Here is a 23,586-nt window from a genome sequence, read left to right as displayed (position 1 = left end):
GGTTTGACGTACTAAGTTATTGCTTGAAAACGAGCTATGAAAATTGGTCATACTGTTTTATTGCATTGTTAAGATTACGAAGTCCTAAATACTCTAAGAAATGTATTATTGGTAAGCAAGCTTCATCTGTGTAAATTTCAGCAAACAATTAATCAGCTTTGCTGATTAATGCTAATCAGCTTAGTTAATTAATCAGCTTTGGTATCAGCTTTGCACACTTGATAGAAATCAAGAACGTCGGAACGATGTTTTGATAGAAACTTGAATAACAATCACGAATATGCGGCGAACATCTCGGCATGATTGAAACCCAACCCTTGAAGAGTAAAAACAACAACTTGGTGGACTCGGAAACACAATTAAATTTTTAGCTAGCCTCAACGAATAAATTGATTCAAATAAATGTCACCCTGATGATGTGAAGTTCAGTGAAAATTTTAAAGAAAATAAGTCCCTACTTGCTAGTAAGTTGTGCGAATTGTACAATTTGACATACTGCATGTGGAAGTCGTGCTTCAAATTATAAAATATCCTTTCGAAAGTAGAAGGCGTGCTTTAAATATTCTTCCATAAGTGGAAGGCAGAATGAGGTAGAGTTACGTCATCATATCAGCACTTACGCCAGTCGTAAGTCGATTTTGCGTACTTACGAAGTTTTGATAATACGGCCCCTGAACAGCCTAGTAGCGTCCATCAAAGTAGCATATACGTGACATTCATTGCTACAAAACCACGGCCGAGCGGATCAATTACACTGTACCTGCTCGGTGATGTTCTGCTCAGCTTCTCATGATGAGCTAATTAATTAGTACAACTCTGCGCTGATGCTCATCATGAGCAAACTAATTAATACAATTCTGCACTGCTCCTCATAATGAGCCGGTTAATGAGTACGTCTCTGCTGAGCTGCTGCTCATCCTGAGCTAATTAATGAGGACATCTTTGCGATGCTGCCCATGTGAAAGTTATATATATGCTCCTGCCTATATGACAATCTATTTATGTCATTTAAAAATTTAGAAGTGTCGACTGTCTACATGTGGTCTACTTTTTATGTGATTAAATTGTTGAAACGGGGATAAGAGACGGTATATAATTGCTTTTAATTCTATATGTTATGTCCATTCTATACGGTATCTACACATTTATAATCTCAATGTGTCTTCACATGTTCCAAATGACTGACATGCCAGACTGCTAATGGAAATCAAATTTCGCGGCCGCTGCATTACGTCATTATTCAGTTTCAAGATGGCGGGTGTGTTTGTTGACACTGGGTGAAGCAGCTACGAAATTATTTGCTTGATTTTTATTGTTTGATCGTTCTCAGGACAACCGGTAAGTTCAAATTACAAAAATGAGGATTGCAATGGTATTTTGTGATGAACTTACATGTTTTTTGTTGCGCGATACGTTATGTGTGAGTATTTCTTGTGCTCTGTCCTCTGTGTAATGATTACCGAAGTTTAACGGGCAACTCCCTTCCATGGGTGTTTCCACTATTATTAGATGTTATTGGCGCATTAAGCGTACGATTTATTTCAATGATGCGTATAAACTGTAACGCTAGTCAGAATCTGATTGTTTAGCATATATAAACGTTAATAGGTACCAGGATGTGCGATCGGAAATCTCAGAGGCACATCGGAAATCTCAGAGTCAGAGCATTGACTGATCGACTTGGGTTGGCCATGAATGATCTTTGATCATTTGATGGGATGTAGGCAGGAGGCCTACTTCAGATTGTCAGGGAAAAATTTCTAAATAAATGACTGGGTCACAAGACGAGAGGCTTTTAAGGTTTATATTTATTGAGCATTATCTTGATTAATACTGATCATAGTGCTATGCTGTTACGACAGGACTTAGCTACTGCTGTTGTAGTGCTGTACAGTGTACTCAGTGTACTGTTATGTTTGAAAAATTCTATTAATAAATGACTTGGAATGATGAGCTTATGGCTTATGCTTATATTCTCTTGTTACTCTTGTATCTAAAAAAAATTGATGGTAGGGTAAATGCAGTATATTCCGACATCGTGGGTACCTACTGGGTAATTCCAACACTTCTAAACTTTTTTCCTTTATATTAAGCCTTGTCTTAGTTCCTTGCATTCGTTGATGGTTGAAATAGTGACGTCATACTATTGCGCGCCATACTATTGCCAAAACACTAGGTCTGGGCCGTCTGGCGGGAAAATGTTAAGATCCAAAGAGAGACAGTCCGACAGTGCACAATGCACATCACCCAGTGAGAACATCGAAAAACTTGTCAAAGTTGATAGTTGACCTCACCTTGTTCTACCATATAGTGATAAACTGTTTGTGTAGAAAGAATATTATGGTTTGAGACTTTTAAATAAGTTTGTGAATATATTAGGAATCCTTTAAGTATACTTGTAAAGTTGTATTTGCTAATTTCAAGTGGTAAATAAATTAATAGTTGATTAAGTTAAGCGATGGTTTTAGACACATAAAAACTAATTCCAACACAGCTTGGAATTAGACACACACAGCTCGTTCCAAGCTGTGTCCAAAAATTGAAATTTTCTTAATTAAGCTCGTTCCGAGCTGTGTTATATTCTGATACAGTGCATACGGGGCGTTGAAATTCCAACACAGGGCGCCGGAATTACAAATTAATAGAGTTTGAAGTGCTGTCGGAATTAGTCTCACAATATGCCTAATTTAGTCGCATACAGCGTCGGAATTCAGGGATTTTGTAGGTTTGAGTTCTAAAGGCTTTTAAATAAATATGGCAACAGTTTGTGATGTTTCATCGTTGCTGGCGCGTAGTGTGCTGTTTTGAGAGTTACGTAAACCAATCAGAACTTGAGTTGCGCATAAGGTGATATTTTTATAGCCATTCATTTCTTGCTACGTCCTTAATGTGCTGGAATATACCAGGTTTACCCTAATCAAGAATCAAGATTGCTATTAGATTGAGCATATCTGCAGTTAAGCAGGTACTAAAAAATTATTTGTTGTTGCTGTTGTCTTTTGTTGTGGGAACTGGGAGTAACTGAGAATTGGAATTGGATGCGTGCTGTTATCGGTGCTGACCTTCAGTCACGACCTTTAAATCGGTCATACATGCTGCATGATAGCTCTTTTACTAGTGTAAAAAAAATGAAAAGTTCACACTTGTGTGTTGATAAAAAGTCCAATTAAGTTGGATTCAACTGAATCCTAAAAAAAACTAAAACATTTCATCTTGCAACACCCTGAAAAACAGAAATGACATATTAAAACATTTAGCATGGTCACCTTTGTCTTCCCACCCTCTCCTCTCTCAAGTGTGGAAAACGTCTACCTTTAGGGCCGCAACTAAAGCTTTCCCGGCATTTTCAAAACCGCAAGATTTCCGCCAAATGAATTACATCCTATCTTATTGGTTACTGTTAACAGAAGACCACAATCAGGCCACAAGATTCCAATGGTATTCAAAATTTGTCACGTTGGAGCTGCAAGATTTCAGAAACAAGTAGGAAAATTCTAATCCGGCCTTCTCTCAACCTTCCACACCTCAAGACCCTACTCTTATCATCCTCCTCTGAAATCCTCTCCCTCAACCTCCACACATTTTCCAAATATCTCTTCACACTCTCAAAGAGTCTGAGACTGAGACTGACAGATTAACCGAAAGCCAGCTTTTGAATTTTTTTTGGCAGGTCAGGTGTGAGGCCATGGCATAGAATATATTGCATGTGAGCTGTTACTAGAGCTTCTCCCCATTTTTGGAGCAGCAAAATTCCCAATAGATGAATTATCTCCTTTTTATTATTTGGTAATACAAGCATACCATTGGGCTGCAAGCTGCTAGATTCCCAATGGACCCAATGTATATATATTGAGGCCATGGGCTAATACCTAAAGCCAAATGGCTGCATTGGCTTGGCTTATGTAGTGATTTGACAATTGATTTCATCTGGAATTTTTGAGTTGAAGACAACCAATACCAAGAGCAGATATTAATACAGGATCTTTTTTTTTTTTTTTTTTTTTTTTTTTTTTGGTATCCAACTTTTTGTGATATGTTGCCCCAATAGAGTGTTATGGTGACCATTTTATTTTGGAGCCAATCTTCCCACAAAGTTCTAATTGAGTTTCTGGATAAATAATATGGATTTAAAGATTACTTTTTAAAGACAACACTTCTAAAGAATCCAGTGTCCTTGATGTTACACGTGTACAATGAATTTCTAATGCTATTTTCAAATATTAAAAAAAAAATTCAAAATTTATTTTAAATTTAAAAATTTTGTAAATGTTAAAAATTACATATTCATTCTGTAAACTGATTCGTGCATTGACTCCAACTTTATGTAAGTGTGCAAAATTTCAGATTGATTGGACAGGTAGAAGCATGTTAAATATTGATTAAAAGATTTGTAGCAGACAAACAAACTAACAAACAAACGACAAGAAGTGAAGTTAAAGAAAAGTGTTGTAAAATGAACCCAAGGTTTTAATGTAGAATTCCACTCAAGTTTCTGGGGTTTAACTTTTTCTGTCTGGCATACACTGAGTTATGAGCAAACTGTTTCTGCATTTATTACAACCTGGAACTGAATGAAGATCAAATTTTGTTTATAGTAGATATTTTTGTATAGGTATATGTGAGTGACTTGAAATTTAATTGTTTTACTTATGAAAGCCTTATATTCATCTAGGTTAGTTTCATGGATAAAAGAATATCATGACTGAAAACCTGAAAATATAGGCAAACTGAGTTAAAAGTATGGAATTGAAAATTAGTTCAAAGTTATTTAGATGTGCTTTTTAAACAAGGTTAACTTCATTCTCATAAGTAACAATATTAGTTGGAGTGATTGCTTAATTGAGGTCTTGTTGGACAGTTAAATTTGAGTATCACCTCATATCTGTTTAATACCAAACTGATAAGTTTTATTTTTTTCCAGACTGTTCTTGATGAACTGTGGGAAGTGTGGGCAGAGACAGGAGACAACTGGGCTACCACAGCAGGAGTGTTATTTCCATTTTGCCTTGGCTATCGAAAATTGCTAATTGACTGCTCAGCATCAACATTCTTCCCTCTGTTGCTCTCCATCTAGTGTCCTCATGTTGCTGCTTCACCAACATCACCAGCATCACTTGGAAACATTAATGTAGCCAGCCTACATCACCAGCATCGCTTGGAAGCATTAATGAAGCCAGCTTGTGGCTGATACATCCAGTGCTCTCCTCCTGCAGCTCATCTTGTTCAAGTATCACTGCAAAGCATCAGTGAAGAGCATCAGCTGATGTTCATCTGCTCTCACAACCTCCTCCAGCAGCAGCAGCATCACTCAGGGGCATGAGCTGTGCCGTCTAAGCCTGCGCAGAACATGGGGCACGACCTGTCCCTGTGATGCCCTCTACAGGATGTTCCAGCACCTCCCTGACACCAGCATGCAGGACCCTGACTTGACGCAGGTCAGTCTTAAATATTTAGCATCTTATTTGTTTATTGTCTTATTTGTTTAAATTTTCTTATTTATTTATTATCTTGTGTATTCATTGTCTTATTTATTTATTGTCTTATTTGTTTATTGCCTTATTTGTTTATTGTATTATTTATGCATCTATTTTGCAATACTTAAATTCAGAAAGCTGGCTGCATAAATTAGTTGTGATGATTCAAGGGCACTGGGATAATGGGATTCAAACCTTATATTCACTGGATGTCAAATGTTTAATGGTAATTGAACATTAAACATAATTTTTTAAAAAATGGGAAGACTGTGAATAATCTGGAAGAAGTTTATACATGAAAATATTTATTATGGTATTGAACATGTGCAAGTCATGAGTATGGTTGCAGTCTGATAAAAGTTTGTGAATTTTTCTACCAATATTTTTTTTTGTGGTTCCAGTGGTAATGCTTGGCTTTTAATTGTGATCATTTCTAAAATTTTTGCATGCAGACAGAAATGCAAAGATATTAATTTTTTTTGTGGTCAAGCAAACACATGTTGGATTCTTTGTTATACTGGGATGCCTGTGCTAAATATTCATTTTGACATTAAGATTTCTATCATGCAAAATAAATAATTATTCTTGAGGCAAGCAACAAATGTGATGCATTTTTAGATTGTGATTATATTTTTGTAAATTTTTATGTCCCTGTTGCTGCTCAGTTCCTTTTATATTTTGAACTATAAATTAAATAAAATGCAAATAATTTTGGCTGTCTTTGTACAAAATTCTATAGCTTACTGTTTATACAGTGGCTTTAAAATATTCTGTGAGACAAGATGTTCAGAAAATAGGCTCAAGTTAACTCATTGAGCTTCACATTCTGCTGTTCTCAAGCCAATGCTGTCCATTTCAGAAATATATTACAAATTTTTCTTCATAAACTGTTATTTATATTTTGATGTGCAGCTCTTTGTTAATACTCCCTTCCTTTTCCTCTCTGTACACAAATTTCAAGTTTCAAATGGAAATGGATCCTTGAACTCTTTAATATTGATTTCTACAATGAAGGTTTTTACTTTTCTTTGTCAAGGTCCAGATTTGATGTCATACGGAAAATAGGAGAAGTATGTGATGTGGAATGTGATTTTAATGTTGCTGATGATAATGATCAGGCTTAGGATGATTTGTGGAAGCAGATATTTTATTCATGTAAGATAGACTTAGTTGTGCATGTTTAGCCACTCTCTGCTCTGTTGTGTTGCCTATCATTTATGTTCATGTTGGAGGACCTGACTTATAATATGGAAGCTCTATATTGAAAATCAATGCTTGGATTGATTGATTCAGGCTCAAGCTTGGAATAGGATTTAAATTAGTAATAGAGCATAAAATTTGCAATACAGGTTGACGTGGTAAGGAAATTTGACTCAAAGATCAGTAATTAGATAACAAAATTTGGTTTGAAGTTTGATTGTGGTCACGAGAAGTTACATTTAAGATTAGTAATTAGTTTGCATAATTGCCTTCAAGATTGGTAATGGGACAATACAATTTTTAGTAAATATTGATGAATTTTGCCTTCAGGATTGGTTGTTGATTACAAAATTTATTTATAGAGATTGTTTATTGCATCAATTTTTGACTTGGATATTAGTAACACACCAGCAACATTGTCACATCTGTGTTCATCAAATGGCCAAGGAGGAGCTTAGCCCACTAACACAATTTTTTAAAATTATGCTCTGATTAAATAAATTGAGCTACATTATCAGAGTTGAAAGTATATATTTTGCATAAGTAACCATGAACATTACTCTCTATAGTGCTCTCAAAAGCGGGATTTATTAAGGTTCATGATCACCAGTTTGAGAGCACGGCTGTGAATAGGTTAGTGCTGAGCTAACAGCATTGCTGGGCTTCTCAGTGAACGACCAATCACCTAGAATTTAATTGTAAATTACATTGCCAAAAAATTCACCTCATTTTCGATGAAACTCACAGTTGCTGAATCATCGGTTAAAGAATACAATTTGATGGTGCTGGTCTTGTAATACTTGAAAATGTTTCTAATTGTTGTTTTTTATATTGAATACCTAGGGGATTTATGACGTGAGCGTTAAAGTGATATTAGAGCAATTTGAGGGCGACGCAAGTAAATACGCGAGCGCAGACAGAACTGTTCATAACAATAATGTTGAGTTTTTTTCCATGCTTTCGAAAAGCATTGCTCTTCACTCTCCTCTGAGTGAAAACCTTCTTTAATTGTTTATTTGTTAACGAAACGCGTTATTCGTGGTTCTCCAAAAGACCTCTGCATTCTTGGCTCGGATCGTGCTGTAGTTTGACATATTCAGTGGGTGTTCAGTGAGCCTGAGTTGAAGCTTCTGTGAAACAGACCCTTGTGCTACCGTTCTATTTATTATTTGATTGAAGTGAAGATTTATAAATTTCGTACGGACCCCGTTATAGACGTTGCTGCTTCACGTGTGTTACAATCCTACTCGTAGCAAACTTCTCACTCGTCTTGATATGCAAAGGTAAGCTTCATTACTCGAATTATTTATACTGTTTCGATATTATGGAGGGTCTGTTTCAAGAAGCAATAACTCGGTGAACGTATTTTATTAAAGTGAACTCGAGTTGTACGTTGGAGGTTCTAACAGATATTGCTTCTTGAAGCAAACTTTTCTGCTGGAGTGCTGTTAAATACTTGGAAATTTTTTTACAGTTATTTGCGTATAATGTCTATACATAACATGGGCTATATCATAATGACGTTATCTTCGTTCTTTTATTAAAATTACTTTTCTTTTCTATTTCAGAACGAAAAGATCGCTTCTAACAGCGTGGGCTCAAGCGGCGGCAGCTACAACATGATGAATACAAACCATGGCGAGTCAACGGCATCTCAAAGCCATGCCACGGCTTTTTCTTCTGTCATGTCGATCGCCAATCCTTTACTTGTGGATGCTGTTGCTGGTCTCGGATCCTATAACTTAATGACGCCCGGCATGAAACTTTTGCCTGACATTTTGCGTGGTCCGCGTGCTCAGTCTACCTCAGAGTCTACTCATCAGCCACATGTAGAGTACACACTGGCGTCTACCGTAGATTATGGTGCCAGTTCTATTGCACATCATCAGCAGAATGTGTCATCTCACCTGCGCGACATCACAGCTACCCTTGCGGTTTCTTCGGCTGCATCCAGCGGAATTTCCCGGCAGTTTATACCTTCAAACTTTAATTCAATTCCAATTGTTTCCCAAACCATGACTCCTATTTTACTTACACAAAATGCCATCACTGAAGCCAGTTATAGAGACATTCAACATCAAAATTCTGGGATGAATTCCTCCATATATGCTGCTAATTCTAAAAATTACCATCCAAGTTTTTGTCCCGGTGTTGAACTTGATTTGACTTCACTAGGCAACAAAACTTTGACATCGCCTGCACTTGCCCATATGAACGTTGGCGGGGATCTCATGAGAAAATCTTCACCAATTGCTTCAGTTGTCACTCATGATCATAGCAATTCTTGCTTGGGTCAAGTTTCCACTGCATGTAAAAACGTGAGTAGTCGCAATGCTCATTATAACGATGAAAGAAGAGGTACAAACTTGGCTTCAGTTCAGGAGCAGAAGCTGGACAGACACAGCCTTTCGCACATGACTCACTCCGTTGATATTATACAGGACTTTTCTGGAACCATTCACCACACACAAATCCAACAAATTCAACATTTGGAACCTTCAGAAAATGATCAGTCGAAACGTCTCAAGTCTACTATGAACAAGCAATCAAATAGCAAAAATTACCATCCTGGATACGCGAGTTCGCATCACAATGTAGACGCGACGCGTGGTTGGGTTGAGGCTGGTGCGGTAGAAACCCAGGTTGGGAGCACAGCCATGAGCGATGGATTGTCTGCGAAGCGTGACATGGCTGTAACCAATAAGCAAGTGTACGGGTTTCCATACGCTTACGATCAAAAAGTCCACGGCAACTCTGAAAAGTCGAAAGTTTGCAATGAAAACATTGACGAAGATGTGCAAGATGAGACAGAGAGCAAGGACTTTATTGACACTTTGCCTCAAGATTTACAAGACACTTATCACCATAAAGTATTAAGCAATGAGAATAATGATGGCTCTGATCTCTCTACGCCCAGTGATGCAGATGATTTAAGATCAAATGGAAATAGACAGCAAAAGTTCTTCAAGTGCTATGACTGCGATCTTGTTTTCAAGAGCAGTACTCAGTTGAAGAACCATAACTGGCGGCACACCGGGCAAAAACCTTACACCTGTAATGTCTGCCACTCCACCTTCACTCAGCACTCTAATCTCAAGACTCATCAGAGAATCCACACTGGCGAGAGACCGTTCAATTGTCTGGACTGCGGTGCAACATTTACCCAGATATCGAACCTCAGAACTCATCAGAAGACACATACCGGAGAAAAGCCTTATCAATGCGACATTTGTGACACTAGATTTTCTCAAATGTCCAATTTGAAGAGTCACAAGCTTATCCACACGGGTGAACGGCCTTTCAAATGCGAGGATTGTGGTGCCGATTTTGTTCAATCTTCACATTTGAAAAATCATAAGAGAATTCACTCGAATGAAAGGCCTTTCCCGTGTGAGAGATGTGGCGCCAAGTTTAGGCAGCTATCCAATCTCAAGACTCATGAAAAAACACATACAGGAGAAAAGCCTTTCGCGTGCGACATTTGTGGCTCTGCTTTTGCTCAAAAGTCCAACCTCAAATCTCACCGAGTAAAGCTTCATCAAGTGCAGTACCCAAGCGGCGGCTACAGTGCGGGTAGGAAGAAAGTTCTGAACGTGCTTAAGAACTGCGTTTGCCCCGAGTGTGGGGCCAAGTTTTCTATGATGTCGAACTTAACAATCCACATGCGGATTCATACTGGAGAAAAACCATTTTCTTGTACTGAATGCGGTTCCGCCTTTGCTCAGAAATCTAATTTAAAATCACACATGATCACCCATTGTTCTGATCGTCCTCATCAATGTCCTGAATGTAACCTGGCATTCAAGCAAAAGAATAACCTGAAAGCTCACATGCAGAAGAAACACTCGTTTATATTTAGTAATAGTTCTTCACCTCGTGTTAAGAACCAAGATACCCTGAACTTACGATGTCCTACTGAGACTAGTCCCAGCGCTTCGTCGCTGAACATAGATGAACCAATCGTTCAGATACAAGAATCTTCCAATCCTGCCCATAATTTAACCGGAAATATGAGGTCTCACGAAACCGAGACCCTTTCCAACAACACTTGTCAGGCGGATAACAATGAAATGTTTCCTACTAATAAAGGCAATACGTGTGCTACAAGTTGTTCAACTCAGTCTTCCAACGCAAATGCTAGCATCAGCAGCAGCAGCAGCTTCTCACGTACGGCAAGAGTTCCCCAGGCATCTTCAATGTCAACTTCTCATGGTTTGCCTCAATACATTCAAGATGATTCGAAATATCAGCCTCGCATGAATAATTGTCAATCTGCAAATGGTTCATTACCTCACACTGCCAATTCCCTTGAGCTATGCCACGAGGATCCACGTCGAAGAGTTGATTCTGACGAACTACAGAGGAGTTTACCTCTTTTTAACCTAGAATCTCAGTGCCCTAACTTATCAGCCATTTCACAGGAGTCTTTGATAACAATGAATTCAGGTTCATCACATCCACAACCTAAAGTTGAATCTAATAAACCGCCGTTGGCACATGCTAGGAAACTCGGGTTTTACGGACTAAATGCAAAACCTGCTCCCCAGAGCAGCCAGCAGGGAGTTAACTCTGACGTGAAGACCGCCTCTAGAGGGCTACCCTCATACGATGAAGCTTCTCAATGTCAGGATCTCACGACTGACATGAACGAAAAAAGTAAATCTTCAAAATATTAATTTTTCGCTTTGTATCCGGAAACACATGGATATTATAATATTACTGCAAGTCTTAATTTTTTCGTTCGCTAGATTAAATTGATCTCATTCTGTCGTTTTTCATCACTTCGAAGATTTCAATTAATTTGAACCCAGAATTTCAAATGAATTTAATGCTCAAAACATTTACCTTTAATTAAGGTAAATGTATTACCATCTCTACTAATTTTATCTACCAGAACGATTGCTTAAATTAAATTTCTTGAGATTATGTTGACGGAGAAACCATACGCGTTCAGTGGGCACACAACGAGAGTTTGCAACGCAATACGTCACGGCTAAAATCTCGTGTTGCCTCGTAATAATGACTGATCTAAGTAAATTTCACTATTTCGTAGTTATTCGTTGATTTTCATTACTAGTTGCTCGAAACAGTTTTTATGTTAAGCATTAATTTTATATTCCTAAATTCTGAGTCAAATTATGTCCAATCATGCTCGTGGATCCCACTCATTTTAAAAACAATTTAACAGTTTTTAAAATCAATGTTCATGATATTCTTCCCAGCTGCCTTAAGAAAATAGAAACTGTAAACCTCCTTCGAATGTCGACTTGAAAGAAACGACTTTCGTTCCAGTTTTCAGTATGAATATACAAGCTTAAAATGGCGTGTACTCGCCTTTGTAGCCCACAGCACATTTTAAAAGTAATAAATAATTTATTTTAATCCATAAATATATTATTTTTACCGAGTTTTTAACTTGGCAGTGTACGTTTTGGTTTAGAAATTCCACCGTACACAAATCTTGAAAAGCGATTCCGAAGCGTCATTTCTGGTGACTGTTCGATTCAGCCCCAAGGTTATTAGAATATTTTTAATATTTATACTATCAGGAGGGACTTCTGACGTGTTATTCTCGCCAGAAGTACCATGGGATTTCGTGTTCCTAGGGGGCATTGCTATTAAGCGCCCCACCGCTGAGCTCTCGGTGTCTTAATGCGGACTTCAGTAGTAGGGTTAAGTTATTATGTAGGTAGGATTCCTTACATTTCCCTTCTCTGTCTCTCTCGTGCGGGCGGCCGACGTCCCTCTTTTCACCTGTCCCTCCTTGTCACTTCGTCTCTTTGAGATGCTAACGCTGCTTCTTTCGAGCCAGCTTCAGCGGGCTGCACATTTGAGACCCTCCGCCCCTTGTGGGTGATGATTAATTTGAGATTTTGAATAATTGAGACCTTCCGCCTTGCTGGCGATTTTAATCTGACCTCTGGGCTGAAGCGCTAGCATACTATATTACTACTATACTACCAATCCTGCTCCTCCACCTACTACTTCTACTACTACTTTTAATATTTATTTGTTCTAGGTTGAATATTTTTATGATGATACGTTTGAACGGATCGGAAGCCTTATTAGTTGTTGTATTTATTTAGGTTGCTAAGTGCGATACCTGCAAGTGTTGTGCTCAATGCTTGTGGCTACGCGAGTATATCGCCGTGCGGTGATCCCAATATGCTGCTGTAAATGGTTCGTTGTGAACACGATCTTGCTTCATGGTGAACACGATCTTGCTTCATGGTGAACGCGATCTCGCTTCATTTTCGTCACAATTTTAGAGAATGATATTCGGGTTAGTTGCCACACCTGCTCCACCATCATAATTCCTGCTCCACTCATAATAATTCTTGTTCCACTCGTAATAACTTTATCTACACCCCCTGATAATTATTATTATATGTCTCCTGATAATTCCTGCTTCAATCGTAATAATTCCTGTTTCGCTCTATAAAATTCCCGCTCCCCCTTAATGATTCCTGCTCGATCGCCCAACAATTCCTGCTCCACTCGTAACATTTCTATTAACACAGTCCTGGTTGAAGGATTACCTTATTCACGTCATGTTGGGTGGCTTGAGTTCTGCATGTTGTATGGCTGCTAACCTTGTAAGAGCTATTCTCAGGTGACAGTAATGTTATATTTTCGTGTTATGTTTTCATGTATAGCACTTGCAGAATTTTTTTTATAATGGAATGAAATCTTGTTGATAGCTAATGATGTAAATACGCTGAATCATCTTCGCGTCAGTAAAAGCAAAGATTTCCTAAAACTACGTAAGGAGACACGAATTATTCAGAACACGTAACTGGATGTGCAAAAATGTGTTGAGAAGGACATGGAAGTTGTTGAGACGACCACTTCATGCAAGTATGAAACTGTCGATTTTAGATGCAAAATGAATGTACAGCTAATTGGTTAAAACAGTGAAGTACTCTAACCAAGTATCAGTTATGCCGAGGCTAGGTTGTGCGTTACCCGCTCACCCGAAGCCTTAGAAATAAATTTTAAAATTTAAATTCTGCTGGAGAACTGCAATCAAGTAACTGAGCTAAAAAGCGTAAATATGGGTTCAATACAAATTGTACTAGTAATTTGGTTTAAACCATACATCTCCTCATGTGTTGGTCAGAAACTTGACTTGTTTGTGTTTACAAAAAGCGAATTTTATTTTCGGGTTTACAACTTAGTGAAGGTTTACGAGACTGCCTTCTGTTTGCTTGTGGTAGAGGCATTGCCTGTTCTGGTGCACTATGGCATCACTACACATTTGCCGTTCATTATTATATAAATCGCTATGTTCGTTAGTTCATATTACCTGCAAGACCAGTGGGAAGATTGTCCTCTCTAATTAGTGTAATTAAATTGCTTAGATCTTTGTACATAACCTTACAGCTGATAATGCTAATGTACTTTCTTAACCCTAATAAACTACCTGTCCATTGAACTTTTTCTCTCCCTAAGTACGAACTCTAGCTTACCACGGCAACTAGCGATCTGATTTGCATCATGTCAGAACATAGGAAATAACGGTGAGAAATACCCTCTTAATTACAACATTTAGTAAGTTTCTATTTGTTAAATTAATTTGTTTCTTAGTTAACTTATTTGTGCATCTTTAATAAAGCTTCTTAAGGACGCTGTGTGTGCCGATGACATTCACGCATTAATGAATAATGTCATCTTAACTTGACGATTGTTAATAATGATGGCATCGTAACTTGACGATTGTTAATAATGATGGCATCGTAACTTGACGATTGTTAATAATGATGTCATCGTAACTTGACGATTGTTATACCATCATCGTCGTGGGGTCGTACAATCGTGGGGTATAAGAAGGGCATTAACATACGTTTTGGTTTTAACTTATATGTGTGTATCAAAATATTGTAATGGAAATGTTTAAGAAATTTGTTTACTTTCATGAATTTCATTCATAAATAACCATAAGATATCATTTACTTGCCTGTCACTTTCCAACAATATGAGTACTCACTTATTATTTCTGAATTATTTCATTTCAAGTGTTTAACGCAGGATCCATCAATGTCATTCAATCAGTAATTGAATGTTTAATTTAAATAAATACTTGCTATTGTGCTTCACTGTTACGCCATAGCCTGGCGAACGCTTTAAGTAACTCTAAGCAAATTAATGGCCACCATGCGCGGATTAACCGCCAACGCACGCAGTTTAACGGGTACCGGACGCGCGTGCCTAATGCGTCATTAATTAAAAAGAGTCTCAATTTAAAAGTGTGAGCGAACCTTTCTAAGATTATTAAATAAAAAACTATTATTGTAATGTAACTCGATCATTATACTATTATATTGAGTAAAAAATCTAGTAATGTTGCAATATAATAGAACTCTACAAGAGTCCATTAAGTAAAGCAGTACCTAAGCAATATCGCAGTGGTATAACTTCGCTTAATCCAAGAAATATTATTAAGTAAAAGAGAAAGTTACATCACCTTTCTTATCTAAAATGATAAGAAAGATAGAAAGAAAGATGAAGATCATACCTTTCTTATCTAAATGATAAATGATCTTCATTGCTCCTGACTGAACCCCCCTCTTTGAAACCCATCCAGACTGAACCCCCTCTTTGAAACCCCCTCTCCTGAACCCCCCAGACTAAACCCCCCTTTTTGTTGCAGGTGCCAACGGGGAGCGCTGCCCCCCACCAACGTGTCAGGGAAGGCACTCATAGTAATACTACCGTCAATGACGACCGCGCCAGGTTTGGTTGCCAAGATAGCGGTGTTGAAACTTCATCTTCTCACCACCGCGTGATGAGTAGCGCCACATGTCCCGTTAATTATGGCGGCATGCAACATGACTTTGATTATTCCTACCGCAGCGACGACAAGAAATATTATGCTAGTCCCAAAGACGCTATGCTTTTATCGACGCGGTATACCGAGGAGACCGAGGACCAGCTGGGAGAGGATCTTCGGTCCACGGGGCTGCATGATTACGGCAAGAATCTGCATCGCAGCGCTGTCGAACCTCATCACGTGAGGGGAAGTTCGACAGAAAATTACCGGTATAATGACAGACGACAGCTAACCCTACACCAGCACCAGCCTCGTCAAGAGCTTCATGAAGATCAGCCAAAACGAGAACAGGATTCTCCCGAGAACCAAGCTTTAGGCTCCCATTTGAGAAGCATGGATGAAACTCATCATTTTAATGACTCCGGAATCGTGAAGTTTGAAACCTCAGGCAATCACCAAGAATCCAGTGAAACTCTGCAGAACGATGATCAATACTGCCGTACCTACGCCAAATCGGTGCCCAGGGGCGAAGGCCATGCGCCTCGTGCTCTGTCTACGCAGCCTCTTGCCGATGAATCTTCGTTTGCTGCGCTCAAAAACTGGCCGAGGCTATCACCTAATTTGCGCCCACGGGAAGACATGATCGTTCATGCTGCAGCCACAAACGTTCATCCGGCAGACTCGAACGTTCATCCTGCAGATACGAACGTTCAATCTGCCGACACGAACCTTGGGTATACAAGACTCATCGTACAAAGTCCCACTCTGCGTTACGCACAAGATTCACACGCGCGATCCAACATCGAAGCGCAGCGCATGGTGCAGGAGAGCTTACGCGCATATTTCCCTCCGGTGGGACAAGAATGCGCACGAGAGGGAGATCATACGCGTGCGTCTGACTTCCCGGGATCGTCGTGTTGTGCAGCAGAGAGAGAAGAATCTATCGAAGGCTTCAGGAAGAAGGAGGTTGTGTGCTCAGTCAATGATGTCATCCAGTGCGAGGTTCGTAGTTCGTGCAATGAGCCACGTACAGCTCAATGCGTCCCTGAGAACCTATGTCTTAGCGAACCCCATCAGAACCGACCCTTAATCCCCTCAACTTTGGACAGGGTCCCCTTCTCTCTATCCACTGGCCATCACCGTGAACATAATCCATTGTCTCTTTATACTCAGTCATCTCTGGCCTCGATGAATCACCACCGAGAATCACCCCTGCCCGCCATGAGCTGCCATGAACCAGAATCACCCATTAATACCAATAACAATCGCCAGCTACAATCACCCATACCTCTCATGAGTAACGCTACCATCGAAGCTACCGGACTCATGAATAACTCTACCACTGAGTCAGCCATGAGTGCGATGGATACCAGCTATCCCCCACAGATGTCCTCTTCAGGGCTCGGTCACCCTCCAGCCTCTCCTATGGCATTACACTACACGTCCTCACAGCTTCCTGACCGATCTTCCCCAAATGTGCCTGGGCCGAGAACCCCACACTTCGCAGCCCCTAGGGTGTCATTTGTGCCCCAAGATCGTCCTGCATCAACCCAGTTCAATAGCAACAACTTATTCACGCCAGTCACGTCCGTCTTGAACAACTATTCATCGTCGCTTCGAGCGCCGGATGTTGGTTTCAATTCTGTAAGCTTACCTGACCACGTCCCTGAACTGCTTGCTGCTCAGCAGCAGCGAGCTGCTGATGAAGTGCACTTCCGCCGCCCTCTGGGGTCACAGGCCTTCAGTGTTTCTTCGTCCCAGAATGACGTTTACATGCTGCAGCAGCGACATGATGACAGCCACTTCAGGGACTTGCAGAATCCGGACCACGCTCTGAGGATCATAGATTCACTTGTTCCTCCTCACCGAATTGTGAGTGGCAGTTCTGAGGTTCATTTTATGCAGTCAGATTCCCCTAACGAAGCTACAATCAACGCAGAGTGTGCTCCAACTCAGGCATATTTGAGGGGACATGAAATGCCTCTTGAAGCTATCAGCCCCGCCCCTTTAGTGCCTCATCACCTTCGTCAGAATCATCCTCTGCCGCCTATGTCAGGTCATTACGATTCGGTGCCTGACTCCTCTTGTTCCCCTGGTATAATGGGTGGGACTGTCAAGTATACTTACGATACCAGCAAGTACAGTCCTGAGTCGGTCAAGTATAGTCCTGATGGCGCCAAATTCGCTTTCAACACCGTCGATGTGAAGTGCACACCTCGGTACATGGACTCATGCGCCATTGTTGACCAGCAGGCTGGACCTGGCCACCTACTGGGACCCCCAGTATCTACTCAGGCTGCCTCCAGACCTCCAAGACCTAAGAAACCAAAGGAGCCGAAGCCTCCCCGCGCGCCCATAGTGCACAAGTGCAAGCAGTGCGAGCGCGTTTTCAAGAACAGCACGCAGCTTAAAAACCACATGTGGCGACACACAGGCGAGAAGCCCTTCACTTGTGACGAGTGCGGATCAAAGTTCACCCAGCAAGGCAACCTGCGTGCTCATCGCCGCATCCACACGGGGGAACGTCCGTACGAATGTCCGGTATGCAAGCACTGTTTTACTCAACTGTCCACCCTCAAAACGCACCAGAAGATCCACTCTGATGAACGACCTCACAAATGTACTTTGTGTGAAGCTGCCTTCAGGCAGGTTGCTAACCTCAAGACCCATCAGGTGACACACACAGGAGAGCGACCACACAAATGTGAGATGTGCGACAAAGCCTTCACTCAAAAATCAAACCTGAAGGCTCACAAGAACCGAGTTCACAATCCTGATGGTTCTTTCACCGGTGCCAGTCGTCGCGGTCGCAAGAAGAACTTGACGGCAATGAAGCCGTTCTCGTGCGTTGAGTGCGCCGCCAAGTTCACCATGATGAGTAACCTGAAAATCCACATGAAACTGCACGCGGGAGCTCGCAACCACGTATGCGAAGCGTGCGGGGCAGCGTTCAGCCAGCGTACCAACCTCAAAGCGCACGTCCAACGCATGCACAATTCGGTGAAAAAGAAGCTGAGGTGCGACGAGTGTCCCTCGAGTTTCCGTCTGAAGCGCTGCCTCAAAGCGCACAAGAAGAAACGCCATCCCATCAAAAGCCTCAAGATCAAAATTTTAGGAGAATCTAAGTATTTCATGAGAGACAGAGGCACTGTAGAGTCTACTGAAGAGGACAGTAACAGCATGGATGATGCTGAGGAGGGCGAGGACAGATCTTACATCGAAGAACCATCCAACGACCTTAAAGAATCATTCAACGATCAAGAAGAACTTTCTAGCGAGCTTAAGGAACCAAAACAAGAACCATCAGACCCCGTGGATAGCCCACTGTCCCCCCAGCGTGTGGATTACTTTGGTTGTGTGCCAGGGGAGGAAGCAATTCATTCACGTGCCTCTGTTAGTCCAGGCATTGATAACGTGGCTGTTAAGCAGGAAAATGTCAGACCAAATAGTGAAATTCTCGATACTGGTCCTAAAATTCCTCTACCTACTCAGCTACGTGCGGCTCCCGAAGAGTTATTGCACGGGCATTCTTCCAAATCCAACTGTGGTGCCACTAATTCCTTCTCACCTAAAAGTCACTTGCCTCATTTAGTAAATGAAACGGTCGAAAGCAATCAAATAACCTCGCCATGTTACCCAGTGTCAATGAACTCAGAGTTGAACTCACCACGTTCTACGCAAGATTCATGTCATGGCGGTGAGTCCATTTCCCTCGTAGATTCAGCTATTTCCCTCGTAGAAAACATCGTCAATCACCTGGGTAATAATAAGAACTCTTACGTCTCCCCGGCGGGACTGATCTCTCCCGTCAGTGATGAAGTCCTTGGTAATATTCATGGTGGTAACAAAGATATGAGTTACGTGCCTACAGCTGGCGACCCCATAGAGAAGGTGACTCAGCAACTCACTGTTCATCTTCAACGTCTCACTGACGAATTCAAACATGACCGTGGCAAGGAAGAAATGAGTGGTAGAGACCACAACAATGAGATGTTATGCGACCACGAAACTGGTTCGAGTCAGTACACTTACAACACAAGTAGTGTGTCGCTCCAGACTTCTGGAGTACCTGTAACAGAGACATTTGAGACCTTGGGTGACAAGGCCTATCAAGTTGAGGCAGCCGCGGGTGACAAGGCCTATCAAGTTGAGGCAGCCGCGGGTGACAAGGCCTATCAAGTTGATGCAACCCCTGTTGACAGAGGCTACCAAGTTGAGGCAGCCGCGGTTGACAGAGCCTATCAAGTTGATGCAGGCCCGGTTGACAGAGCCTACGAAGTTGAGACAGCCCCGGTTGACAGAGCCTACCAAGTTGAGGCCACCCCGGTTGATAGAGACTATCAAGTTGACGCAGCCCCGGTTGACAGAGCCTACCAAGTTGACGCTCGCTGCGGAAAGGCTATTGGTGACTTGAAGGACCGTTGCCACACTGACGAACGTGACTTGCATTTTACGCAAGTCTCTCGTGCCACACTTGAAAGAGAGGAATTTGGGCAGCGAGAAGATGAACCAAAGGAGGAACAACAAGAATTGACCGAACAGGTGGAGGAACAGGAGCACTTGACTGAGTGCAGGAATACGTGCCGTGGGACTACGCAGGTTATACTTGCTGCATCTGGAAATGAGATATACGATGGGCAAAAGGAGGGGCAGTTGGAGAAGAAGGAGCAGGTGGAAGTGGAAGAACAGGTGGAGATGGAGCAACTAGAGGAGGAGAGGAGGATGTGCTGTGGTTCGTTGTACGCTTCCCTCAGCAGCAGTTGCAGCAGGTGCTGTACCAAAGAAGACGTGCGCGCAGCACCAGCGGATGAAGCAACTTTTCTTCCAGTGGAATCTAAAAAACACACCTAACGTCAAATTTTTTACGCTCGATTATCATGCAGTAAATCTTTGAGTCGTTGTAGAATTTTTCCCTAATAACTCCTTAAGCTTTTTTATTGTTATTTCCTAAGTGTGAAAACTTTACTATAGCTTTTAATATGCTACGAGTAATACACTTATCTCTTTAGGCTAAGATTTTTGAGATTGTAAAACCTATAGATTCGTGTTAATTCCTATATGATCTTTTTACCTTCATCAACATTGTTAAACCTACTTAATATTAGTGCATAGCATTACAAATATTTCACTACTTTCATAGTGAAATTTTTCACTTTCACTAGATTTGTACACGTTTTGCCCCTGCATTCCGTGCCGCTTTCCTCTAACTAAGAATGAATTCTCTTAAGTTTTTTAAAATTGAGTTGCGACTGAGGAGAGATAATCTCGTTTGCCACTTGGCATACTGTCACCGGTTGCCACTTGGCATACTGTCGCCGGTTGCCACTTGGCATCCTGTCACCGGTTGCCGCTTGGCATCCTGTCACTGGTTGCCACTTGGCATCCTGTCACCGGTTGCCGCTTGGCATCCTGTCACCGGTTGCCACTTGGCATCGTGTCACCGGTTGCCGCTGGCATCCTGTCACCTACTGTCACCGGTTGCCACTTGTCATCCTGTCACTGGTTACCACTTGGCATCCTGTCACCGGTTGCCACTTGGCATCCTGTCACCGGTTGCCACTTTGCATACTGTCACCGGTTGCCACTTGGCATCCTGTCACTGGTTGCCACTTGGCATCCTGTCACTGATTGCCACTTGGCATACTGTCACCGGTTGCCACTTGGCATACTGTCACTGGTTGCCACTTGGCATCCTGTCACCGGTTGCCACTTGGCATACTGTCACCGGTTGCCTCTTGGCATCCTGTCACCGGTTGCCATTTAACTGACGACAGTTGCCATTATCTAGGTTGGAAATAGTATTATTGAGAATCTTCAACGTTTTCAGTAGCTGCTGAGATTTCCAGTCATTTCGCTCTCAGTTCTCAAGTGAGGATATCGAGGCTCTCTACTGAGTCCAGTAAAGGACCTGACTGAGTCCAGTAGAGGGCCTGACTGAGTGGAATGGTTCATCCGTTTGATACTTCAAAGTTCGGAATGGTTCATCCGTTTGATACTTCAAAGTTCGGAATGGTTCATCCATTTGATACTTCAAGGTTCATCCATTTGATACTTGAAAGTTCGGAACAGTTCATAGGTTTGATACTTCAAATTTGGGAACGGTTTATTGATTTGATATATCAAAGTTTGGAACGGTTCATCAATTAGATGCCATCAAGTTCGCTTAAACTTAAGTATCAATGCAACTTTGACCTCTCCTAGGTTTCGTTCGCAAAGCACTTTGTGGTCCGCCGATGTGTTCACAGTGTCGCAGTTGAATTGGTTGTTCCGATTAATAAAATATGTAGTTAGTTAATTATACTACTTGCCCTAACATATCGTCGAGAAGCACGTTGCCGTCGCACGCTAAAACAAAACGACATCTTACTATAATTATCGTAATTTTTATCGCCTAGAATGTTTTTTAAGAAACCTGTAAAAAAAATTGTTTTCTAAAATTTGCCATAAACTTACGGCGTGCAGTTTTGAAATCTCGTTGTTTGTTAGAGCTTCGGTTATATGCCATGGAAATCCTTATTGATATCAACTGTAATCTTCACTTGTCTTTATAAATTCAACTTGACGAAAGTTGCGTTGCCATATCTCGCATGTATACTGCCCATTCTAGTTAACCTAACTCGGCAATTACGCTTCGTTCCAAGGTGGACTATGCAATCGATTAATACATTTTGTTATGGGAGACTATAAGCGCACTTTTATACTACAAAGCCGGTATGTTTTTAACGTTGGAAACGCTTTAGTAACGTACGTCTAGTTCAGTCAGAGGGTAAAATATGGAGGGCATGATTGTTAAATGTAGAGTTTTTTTTCTGGGTTTAATGTTTCTGGTAATATTGACCATTCGACCACTGAGAGGCGACCTTACACAAGTCACACACTAGCTGAGATTTTATTGTATAGTCTGTATAAGCCTTTGAATTGTTGTTCTCTTTATACTTATACATTCTTAAGTGACCTTTACAGTAGCGTAGTCTTGTAGACTCGCATAACATCTTAGCAACAAGCGATACAAGTCTCGTTGTTATACTGAACTTATCGGACATCACTGTTGTCAATAGGCGTTTAATCTCACTTGCAGGACAAAGAAATATTTCAGGTGTTAACAATATTACTTCTAATTCCATAATGAGATCGCTGTCTTAATGTAATTTTTAAACACTTATTGACCTCGTCGCTGTAAACGTGCGACGCGACAATGACGTTCATAATGTTTTTTATCGGTAAATTAATTGCATTATTTGCTAGTCCCAAATGGCACCTAGATTAACCCAAGTTTCTCGTCTGTTATGAATTCCTAAAAATTATACGATAATGATGATTGGATTCTTCAATTTGTAAGAGTATTTTTTACCAAAATAGCATCTCTCACAAATTCTTTAGAAATTTTTTCTCGTCACAATTTCTTATTGACGCGTTCTCTCACACAGCTCGTACGGAAACCTATCAATTCTTTCAGTTAATATATATAAATGTCATCGTTCATGTCATGAACGTGTAACTGTGTTCCACTATTAGGAAATTTTACTTTGAATGGATTCATTGCACTAAATTTAACTTTTTGATGTTCATATAAATATTTCCCGGTGACTGTATGATAGAATAGCACGAGACATTCGCGCATGTGCACATTTTCTCAACTCTTCGCAGTCATTGATTGTAGAGTTAAGCGTATCTTACCAAATACACATATTACAGTGGCATTACGCAAGGCTTTATATTAACAGTCATTAATATGTAAAATAGGGTATACTACAAACTAAGTAGCCTAGTTCATCAAATTATCTTTTTACGCTTTTATATAGATTTATTCTCATCGTAAAATATTAAGATGTTGCACTTAACTTGAACATGCTGTTGCCTTCCCTGCTATAAAGCGCGCGTTATTTGCACGCCCCGAACACGTTTGTTACGTGTGCAGAATTGCGGTAAAATTCGATTTCTGGATGAATCTGAACGTGTGTTCAGAAATTTGATTGCTTACGAATAGAAACGCTTGACACCAAAGTTAATTGCGTAAATAACTGAAACACTTTTTACGCAACTTTGTTTCTTAAAAAACGTGAAAATTTTTCAAGTAGTAATTCAAGTTCTTCTTCTATCTGTCGAAACTTGACCGAACCTCTATAGGTGGTGAAACGGTGC

At 40.7% G+C, this 23,586-nt stretch overlaps 1 protein-coding gene across 1 annotated transcript; it reads left to right on the top strand.

The window, feature by feature from the left end:
- Positions 1-1,259: 1,259 nt before the first annotated feature.
- On the top strand, positions 1,260-20,295 carry LOC108667192. Its single transcript, XM_047884832.1, has 4 exons — positions 1,260-1,338; positions 4,922-5,435; positions 8,243-11,332; positions 15,325-20,295. The coding sequence occupies exons 2-4, from the start codon at positions 5,385-5,387 to the stop codon at positions 20,293-20,295; spliced, it is 8,112 nt and encodes a 2,703-aa protein (XP_047740788.1). The 5' UTR covers positions 1,260-1,338; positions 4,922-5,384.
- The last annotated feature ends 3,291 nt before the right edge of the window (positions 20,296-23,586 follow it).

This window comes from Hyalella azteca, unplaced genomic scaffold (assembly GCF_000764305.2).
Source record: "Hyalella azteca isolate HAZT.00-mixed unplaced genomic scaffold, Hazt_2.0.2 contig16259, whole genome shotgun sequence".
NCBI lineage: Eukaryota > Metazoa > Arthropoda > Malacostraca > Amphipoda > Hyalellidae > Hyalella > Hyalella azteca.
The sequence above is the reverse complement of the archived record's forward strand: the minus strand, read 5'-3'. Positions and strand labels throughout refer to the sequence as shown.

Bases quoted from the DNA above. Each gene is read 5' to 3' on its own strand.
- LOC108667192 (XM_047884832.1), top strand. From the start codon at position 5,385: ATGTTCCAGCACCTCCCTGACACCAGCATGCAGGACCCTGACTTGACG. The intron at 5,436-8,242 runs GTCAGTCTTAAA...TTTCTATTTCAG, and splicing joins AGGACCCTGACTTGACGCAG to AACGAAAAGATCGCTTCTAA. The intron at 11,333-15,324 runs AAATCTTCAAAA...TTTTTGTTGCAG, and splicing joins CTGACATGAACGAAAAAAGT to GTGCCAACGGGGAGCGCTGC.